We start from the raw sequence: 9,714 nt of genomic DNA, 5'->3' as shown, positions 1-9,714 counted from the left end.
TGTTGGCTTTGACAGCCAGGCACTTATGATGCTGTATAAATAATAACTGACAGCAACCCCCCCGGAGTCTTTTTGCCAGTCTCGCCTCTCTGCATTTTCTTTAGCGAGTTTATGCACATAGACCAGCGCGCGCGCGCACACACACACACACACACACACACACACACTCATGTGCAACTTTTAATGGAAGACTTTTAAAGCTTTCTTTTTTATATCAACATTGCTTCAGGAAGTAGCCTTTGCATTTGAAATTAGTGTCCATTCTTATTAGAATTATAGTACTTAAGGCCTAGATGTCTCTCCTGTCAAACATCTGAATGAGCTAGCTGCTTCTGTGACCCTAGTCATATGATGGAATACAAAAGGAATCAATGATCTGATTTTTGCTCCCAAAGTGCTTTGTAGTCTGGACGGGATGACCAGACTTGCCTGTACAAAGGTAAGTGAGGTCAATTACAGAATAAAGTGTAACATGAAGACTACTGTAAAGTGATTGAAGGTAGCAATGGTGATAGGGCCTGAGCTTTGCTCGTTCCTGCAAAGTACTCATACCTGTGTATTCTCATTAATTGTTTCTATTCCTTCTCTCCTAGGATTTTCTGATGTGTCCTAAGGTCCATGTAACTACAAGGGCTGTTTATCACCATAAGTGCCACCTTGACGCAAAGCCACTCAGAACTCAAGAATCAAGTCAAAATGGATGCTGCAATGACAGATGATTTCCAACAAATTCTGCCTATTGAACAGCTGCGCTCTACTCATGCTAGCAATGATTATGTGGACCGGCCTCCAGCCCCCTGTAAACAGGCCCTCTCCAGCCCTTCCCTTATCGTGCAAACCCACAAATCTGATTGGTCCCTGGCTACCATGTCTACTGCGCTCCCCCGCAGTCTCAGCCAGTGCCATCAATTGCAGCCCCTGCCTCAGCATCTGAGCCAATCTAGCATTGCCAGCTCAATGTCTCATAGCACCACTGCCTCTGATCAAAGGCTCTTGGCCAGCTTTACGCCTTCACCTTCAGGCCAGTCCATCATCCGAACCCAGCCTGGAGCAGGAGCCCACCCAAAGGCTGATGGTGCTCTGAAGGGAGAATCTGAGCAAGCTGCGCTGCACCCCAGTGAGCACCTCTTCATTTGCGAGGAGTGTGGGCGCTGCAAATGTGTCCTCTGCACAGCAGCTCGCCCTCTCCCCTCCTGCTGGCTGTGCAACCAGCGTTGCCTTTGCTCTGCCGAGAGCCTCCTCGATTACGGCTCTTGTCTCTGCTGTGTTAAGGGCCTCTTCTACCACTGCTCCACTGATGATGAAGACAACTGCGCTGATGAGCCCTGCTCCTGTGGGCCTAGCTCCTGCTTTGTCCGCTGGGCAGCCATGAGCCTCATCTCCCTCTTCTTACCCTGCCTCTGCTGCTACCTGCCTACCCGTGGATGCCTCCATCTGTGCCAGCAGGGCTATGACAACCTCAGACGACCAGGCTGCCGCTGTAAGAGGCACACCAACACTGTGTGCAGAAAAATCTCTTCTGGTAGTGCGCCTTTCCCCAAGGCCCAGGAAAAGTCTGTATGACCTTCCCACAAAATGGATCCAGAGCTTTCTCCTTCTAGCCCTCATCAGTAAAGCATAGGCCTCATCTTTGAAGAGGGGAAGGAGGAGTAAAGTAGCCAAAGTTAGGGCTTCACCAATTTTGTTCCTGCAGTGTCAGGGGAATGGCCAAGCACATCCTGGTGCAGGATGCCTTGCTCTTTCTCACAGTATCTATCGTACTCCTCTTCAACCTTTTAACACCCCGCCATCTCAGCCCTTATGGCTGTCATGGCAAATTCAGGTGATATATAGGCATAAGATTTGAACACTGAGGACTAACAGAGCCAGCAACGTGGAGGTTTAGGGGCTCCCCAATGTAATGCCTCTCGATGCAGGCTCTGGGCGTCACTCTGCTTTCCACGGTGCCTTTGGAAGCTTTCTTCTAAGATGGTTTTCACAGGTCCATGTGGAACAGCATTTAATATTCCAGGGAATCTGACCCCTTCTCCGTGTTTGTTACCCTTCTCTTCTTTAGTCTTCTTTCTTTCTCCTTCTCTCCTCCTCTTTCATTACTCCGTTCTGTACTCCTTCCCCCTTCATTCTCATATTCTCCTCTCTTACTTTTCCTCTCTTTTCTTTCTCTCTCCCTTTCTTTTTGCTCCTTCCCTTCCTCTCTCTCAGACTAAGCCTTTCTCTGCCTGTATTTCTATCTTGTTTGATCTATCTTTGTCTCTCTCTACCTGTCCCTCTTTCTTTCTCTAATGTGTCCAAAAGTGCTGTTTTTCCGTAGGTGTTTCCTTTGACGCCAAACTTTGCTATGCTATACTATTTACTAATTTTTATTAAGGGAAATGGATTACTGTAATGAACTGATCACTAGCAATAGTCTATATCCTGACGTGTGTGTGTACTCATAACCACACTTACCTTTGTGAGCATATGAGGCAAACTTATCTTACATTTCCAGGTTTAATTAGTTGGAGTTTTACTCCCTTTCCCAATAACCAACTTATAGTACTGACAGATTCCACTAGCATGCTGAGTAGGATAGTAAATCAGGATGCTCATAACTTTGTATGTCTGACCCAAGTGCCAAAGGCAGACGTGCTTTATAGCTAAATGAACACAGCAAAGGATATTACAGAGGTCTGTTCTCTCTTAGAAGCTAACTGCCCTGAGACTGCATGGCTCAGGCCTTAGTAATGGACATAAAAAGTCATAAAACTTTAGAGCTGGAAGGAATCTTAACTGTTAATCTAGTTCAATGCCCTTATTTTACAGATGGGAAAACTGAGACCTGGAGATAGGAAGGGATTTGCTTAAGGCACACACTGAGTTAATAGCAGAGTTGAAACTGGAATACGGGACTTCTGACTCATAATTCAATGTTTTCTACCCTGCACCACATTAAGTCATGAGACTTTTCTCCTAGGATTCTATTAACAAAGACAGAAAGCCATTTCCGTTCAATTTTCAAGAACCATGCCAAGTTAGTATGGTGGTCTTTATGCAGTGTTTGGTGGGTAGCTAATTAACTATCAGGTGTCAAAACTGCCCTAAGTGGACATCACCTTTGGCTCTGTCACCTTGTGGAAGCTCGCGTGGAAAAGAAAAGCTTAAGGACGCCCTAACCAAGCTGTATCTTCGCCATTGCACCTACCTTGTGCTACACACACTGTGCTCATTCCTGGTTTTGTCTGCAATGGCAGTTGCCTGAGAACCTAAATTTCGGCAACAGTGGAAAACTGAGATGAAAGATATATAATGCTGAGAACTGACTTCTGTTTTTAAAAACACCAAGAGCCTGTGCTGTGAGTACCCTTCAATGGGAAAAGGCTACAGTGGTGATGGCAGGCTCCTAAAGACTGCTACTAAAAGACACAGGAATAAGATATGGTTTCCCTCTGTAAGTGAATCCAAAATTCACTACAGATTTCAGAGATCGAGGGCACTTGCTTGAAATCAAGGTGCTCCAATTTAGTTTAAGACTTCCAGACTCTCTATATATCATCTCTTTTAAAGTGTGCATGGATGTGTATTGCAGAGTAGAGAGGTGGGGAGAAATGTATAGTCATACACAGGGGGAAGAAAAGGAGGGAATATTCATGTCCCTTTGTTGGATATGTGCCACTCAGTCTTCATTGGTTCTGGATCTTCCTGAAGTGTACTGACATTTGGGCTGTACACAGCCCCATACCTTCACGTTCACCTCTTCTTCTAGAATTGCTTTGCTCTATTTTTGTATATATAAATATGTTATGATGATTATTAATAATGTTAATGATATTGCTGCAAATGGTGCCATATATAAGGTTTGGCTTCTTGGAACATTTATAAACCCAAACCAATACCTGTAACCTCTTATTGTTGCTTTCAGATCCTTCGATTTTAAGTAATTTTTAAAAAATCTTATAAGTCTGCCTGATTGAACTTTGAACTTATATACCCTTAAAAGCTGTGCCCAGTTCTCTGGGTCAGGCTGGATGGTGATGAGTAGCAACACACACTTCTTCCCGCTTCTGCCTGAAATTTGCTTAGAATCAAGATATATAAAGATTCTATGACACTAGTGCATTGTACCTGGAGCTAAAGTTATTCTATGGATATTTGCTTATTAGTTTCAGGGCCCAAAATAACACAAGTCCCTCCTCCTTGATAACCCAATCCTGCAGTCCTTACTCAGGCAAATTGTACACTGCTAGAGGGGCTCTGGGCTCTGCCATACCCGATGAGCTCTTCTCAGTGTATTTCTAAATGGCCTTACACTTGGTAGAAGAAACTGAAGGGTTACTCAAATGTAGTTGCAATCTGCAATCTGCTGCTGAGTCAGGGCTTTCACTTGTGTCCAAGTTGGCCTGATATGGACTGCATCTGGTTTACGTATAGATGGGTCCTGTTGGGGTATGCACACGGACGTGAGTGAGTGTGCATATGTATCCCTTCTGTGATATATATATATATTTGTAAATATATATATTCACACATCTCTATATATTTTAATGTATTGCACATGTATATTTAAAATATATACGAAAGAACTCTAAATCCTGCAGAGAGGCTCTGTTTTCATTATTTTTCTACTTTGTGTCATGTACTGTATAAACAGGAATATTTAGAGGGTGTTTCCTGCTTAGCATTTTTTTGCAGTTAAGTCATCTGTTACCCCCTAACTCTACTGCTTTCTACATATTGGTCCCTTGATACATTTCATATGGCTTTAGCCGAGAGTTTTCCTTTGGTTTCAGCCCATCTTCCCTCACTACAATAGCTATAATAAATATAGCGAACACATATAGTGCTTACTATGTGCTAAGCATGATTTAAAGCACATTTACCTATATTAGCAATTTAATTTTTACCGTAATTCTATGGTGTAGGTACTATTATGATTGCCATTTTACAGATGAGAAAACTGGAGCACAGAGAGGCTAAGTGACTTGCCAAAAGTAACAAAGCTTGTAAATGGTGGAGCTAAGATTTGAATCTATACTGTCTGACTCCTGAGTCCATGCTCCAGAGTCAGGTATAGAAGTCTGGAGCATAATGTACACCCTTCTGGTATAACAGCTTCAAATGATGAATAGTCCGTTTCCTAATACCAGTCCACCTGTAGTCTAAGAGTTGAAACAAATGTGCTCCTATATTAGGAATGAAGCAATAGTTACAGACATCATATATTAGTTGTCTTGGTTCCTGAGATAGTGACATTACAAACTTCTCCACTACTCCCTTTGAAAATATGCTTGCAGCCAGTTGCCATTTCTAAGACAGCTTATGTTGTAGAGCTAGTAGAGAAGCATTTTCACTTGTGCCAGAGAGGGTAAGGTTTATTTGGCCTTCTCTTCATAGATCCAGGAAACCTAATTCTATTTTTCTGCAGAAAGTAGAACTAAAACTATTTTTGGAACGTGAGATTGCTTGGAACTGTTAACTTTCAAGTTTACTCATTATATCAAGTGCATTCTTCTGATTCAAATGTAAGCAATCCACTGATGACCATTGGTCAGTATAATACCTTACCTTTTCCCATTGCCTCTTTCACACTGATAACCTTTTACCCTGACATTATTTCAGAGCCAGAAAGACCCTTAAAGAACATATACTCCAACATCAGCATTTTATAGTCGGAGAAAAATATGCACAGAAAGGGAAAATAACCTGTCCAAAATCACACAGTTCTGAGTTTGGGTGGAATTATAACTTAATTCCAGACTTCATAATTTCCAGATGTCTTTGTCTGAGTTTCATTGAAAATAAAGCTTGAAGCAAAAGTTTATGTTCAGTCTTAGGGAAGTAGGAGTAAGGAGAAACAGGAGTGAGGTAGGGGAGGCAGGAGAGCAAACATAAAGGAGTGTATTGCTGTGTCGGCCGCAATCTGTTTCATGGCAGGCTAATTTCTTGATCTCTTATGACAGGACTTACTGCATCTCCATACAGCCCATCTGGGGAAGGAAAGAAAAAGAATTTATCTCCTATCTCCCATGTCATTAGTCAAATACCTTTCCTGTGGGATTTTGTTTTCCCTGTGCTTCTGGGTAGTGCATGTGTGGGTTCTCAAGCATGTACCTTGGCATCTTCTGCCTCAGCAGCAATGGGGTAGCATTGTGGCTCCACTACAGACAGCAAGGCAATTGTGTGGATATAGAGAGACATATGAACTTAAAGCAGCACACCAAGATGGTGCTTTTCTTTACATTTTTAATCACATTAATTCAAAGTGAATTAGAAGTAACCTACCATCTTTAAAGTACACAAGGTTTTATTGTGGTACTCAGAAATATACTAAATTTGCCTTCCTGAATCTATGTATTCTCTGATGTGCTTTGATGGGCTTTTTTCTACAAGGAAATGAAGTCCTAGTTCAACTGGAGGAATAAAAAAAATTCTCAAATATCCTTCTTCTTAGTATAAAAAGAAACTTTATCTTACTGAGCTCTTTGAAAAGCATGTCTAAGCCAATGCATGTACATAAATGCACATATGTTCATTTAAGCTTAATCAGCGTAATAGCAGGAAAACTGGTCAAGTTAATAAATTTGGGAAAAATTGACTAAACAAATTATTTTGCAATGTGAAAATAAAACATTCTGTTGGTTGACTGGAGTTTTTTCTATTTCAGCCACTAATTATGATGACATCACATAGACATATTCATATGTACTAGCTTCTTATACATAATAATTCCCTGTGCCCTACAGACCATTTTTACATAAATTCAAAGTATCTAGTTGATAAAAACATCCAATTGATATGATTTCATATCTATAGGCAATGTCATAAAAGCATTGAATGCATTCCACTGATTTAATTTTTCCTTTTTTATATGAGAAAAGATGAGCATAAGGGAATTCTGAAAATTTTTTCAAAGTGAATAGTGAAATCATGCTATCACTCCAAACAGTCTACCCAAACTGTTCTCCAGTGACTTCCACTTTAGCGTGTCTATTGATAACTTCTCAGTTCTCATTGTACCTGACCCATAAGTAGCAGTTGAAACAGTTGCTCGCTCTGTCCTCCTAAAAACACTTTTACGACTTGGCTTCCAGGATAACACACTTCTGCTGTTTTTCCTCCTGCTTCATTGTCTACTCCTTCTCTATATCCTTTTGCTGGATCCCCTCATCTCCCTCATCTCTTCATATTCAAGTATCCCAGGGATTGGTCCTTGGAATCTGCTCCTTGGATACCATTTATACAATGACTCTCAAAATCATCTCTCTAGCCTGGACTGCTCCCTTGAACTTCCTATTCACATATCCAACTGCTATTTCACATCCCTCCTCTGATATCTAATAATGATTTCAAACATAACATGTTCAAACCAAGCTTTTGATCTTTCTCTCCTCAAACCTGACTTATGCAGCCTTTCTTATCTCCTTTAATGCCAACTCCAAACTTCTGGTTGCTCAGATAAAAAGCTTTGTAGTAATCTGGTAGACTTTTTATTAGTTGTGAATGTAGACAAAAATCTCAACCTCCAAATTCTATATTTCTCCTCTACCCTGATATTTTAGGCTGGACCACATGTGGTCATTAGTACCCCTTTTGAACCGCTGCCCTAAGGTTTAATAAGATTGAAATCCTTTGTCCTTTTATCCTAATCTAGGCCCATATCCTTATATTGACCCTCAAATTTATCATCACAACACTACCAGTGTTGCTATTTTCAAGTCCAGGATGAACAAGACACATAGCCCCTCAAGGAAAGACATTTTGGGAATGACACTGCTCATTATTTAGAGATCTTGCTGTAATTACAGTCAAAGTTATATATGTTTTTCCCAAATGTATTTGCTGACCAGCCCCCTGGAAAATAAGGCGATATTCTTAGTCCATAGTTTATCATTCTTCAACTATTCAGGCAATCCTTTTGACTGGATCAGATAATGGTCATATCTCTGATGGTAAGAGACACAGATAACAAGGATCTGGAAGCCACCAAGTCCTTGAAGAATTGATAACACTGTTGTTACAGGTTACTAAGGACAAAAAACAGGTAGGGTCACTCAGGCAAATACCCTAGTTTTATTAATATAGAGCTTTAACTCAAGTCACCTGTATGTTCTCCTATTGTGATAAGATGAGGTGAACCATACATGCATCCTGAAGGCTCGTTTTGAAGTCTATGTCCTCAGGCCTAAACTAAAGGGAGACTGAATGGCTCCCTTGGCCCTTTTGTCCTAGGCCCACACTTTAATCTTAGCCTTCAAAGTTTTGCCACTCTGATGCCAAAAAGAAACACTAAAAAGGAAATACATGGGAAAGAATACTATTTTTTATAACACCCGAGATTAGTTGGCTTAAACAATTTTAGTGTGACTTTCTTTCTAAAAGGTCCCCTTCCAACAGGGTGAAGGACTCTCATGAATATGAAGGCTCCAGGCCCATCTTAATATATAAGCTATATTGAAAGAAAGAGAAAAAAAAAGCAGCGGGAAGTAATACTAAATGTGGGTCCAGAAAGAGAAACAAAGGTTAAGAAAATGAGCCATGTGAAAGAAAAAAAGCTCTATAATCAGTTTGTTTCTCTCACCTAAAACTCCATTTCACTAACCTCTTGGCTCAGCTGTATCCTTGAACTCCATTTTGTCCTTGACTTATATCAGCACTCTTTTTCTCCAAACTCCTACAGCACTTCCGCTGGAATGATTCTGTATTTGTCTGTGTGTGTGTGTGTGTGTGTGTGTGTGTGTGTGTGTGTATAAATTCCCTTCCTTAGGGGGGAAAAATCACATTACCTCTAATGTGTGGGTGTGTGTTTGTGTGGGTGTCAGAGAGAGAGAGAGAGAGAGAGAGAGAGAGAGAGAGAGAGAGAGAGAGAGTGAGAGAGAGAGAGAGAGAGGTGGATGGAGCTCTTGAGCTCACCCCTAGAGTTTCAGATTTAGAGTATGTCTATTAACAGTCTCAGCCTTTCAAACTCTCTTTTAGGACATGCCCCATAGTACTTGGATCTTATACTAAATGACAAGGTTTCTCTCCTTCACAGAGAAATACCAGACTGGATTTGTGGCTTTCCCTGGATTGGCTTCTACTGAGTGAATATGGTGGTGTGGAAATCGCAGTACCCTAGGACCAATTAAGTCAAAATCTTTGGAGGTGGAGCTGAGGAATGGATTTTTTTTTTCAAGCTCTCAGGTGATTGCAATATGTAAACAGGGTTGACAAAGCCCAATCACCTCATTCTATAAATACAGATATTGAGGCTCAGAGAGGGAGAGTGACTTACTTATAAGCACACAGTGAGTTAGGGACAAAGTTAGGAGTATGAGAATCCATATCTGCTAACTCCTAGGCCAGAGTTCTCGACTTTATACTATGCTGCTTCTCTCTCTACCCTGTACCTTCCCTTGACTTTTGTCTTCTTCATATGTAAAATGAAGATAACGAAGGCAAGAGATCTGTAAGAGTCATTAAAGCAGAAGCATTTTTTAATGTACAAGGTTCTGCACAAATGCAAAGGAATGTTATATTTGAGGGAATTAATGTACAACACATATGTGAGGCTGAGTCTCTGAAACACCATAATGAAAGTTGTTTTTTATTTTAATAAGTTATGATTTGGTGGTTGTATCTACCTGATAAAATGCATTAAGATTTAACACTTGTGTGAGTTTATATACCTTTAAACTAAACTTGGCCTTATTGACAATCCAGGAAATTAAGAGTTGAGGACAGAGGTCATTTTTCTTCTCT

General features: G+C 40.8%; 1 protein-coding gene across 1 annotated transcript in view; it reads left to right on the top strand.

The window, feature by feature from the left end:
• SPRY3 (sprouty RTK signaling antagonist 3) overlaps positions 1-4,478 on the top strand; it is a 10,386-nt gene extending 5,908 nt beyond the window's left edge. Inside the window, exon 2 of the mRNA XM_006905810.2 lies at positions 594-4,478. Within this exon, the coding sequence (XP_006905872.1) occupies positions 697-1,563 (867 nt within the window). The 5' untranslated portion in view covers positions 594-696 and the 3' untranslated portion in view covers positions 1,564-4,478. The remainder of the gene's footprint in view (positions 1-593) is intronic.
• Positions 4,479-9,714: the final 5,236 nt, after the last annotated feature.

This window comes from Pteropus alecto, unplaced genomic scaffold, assembly GCF_000325575.1.
Source record: "Pteropus alecto unplaced genomic scaffold, ASM32557v1 scaffold821, whole genome shotgun sequence".
In the NCBI taxonomy this organism is placed as follows: Eukaryota; Metazoa; Chordata; class Mammalia; order Chiroptera; family Pteropodidae; genus Pteropus; species Pteropus alecto.
The sequence above is the reverse complement of the archived record's forward strand: the minus strand, read 5'-3'. Positions and strand labels throughout refer to the sequence as shown.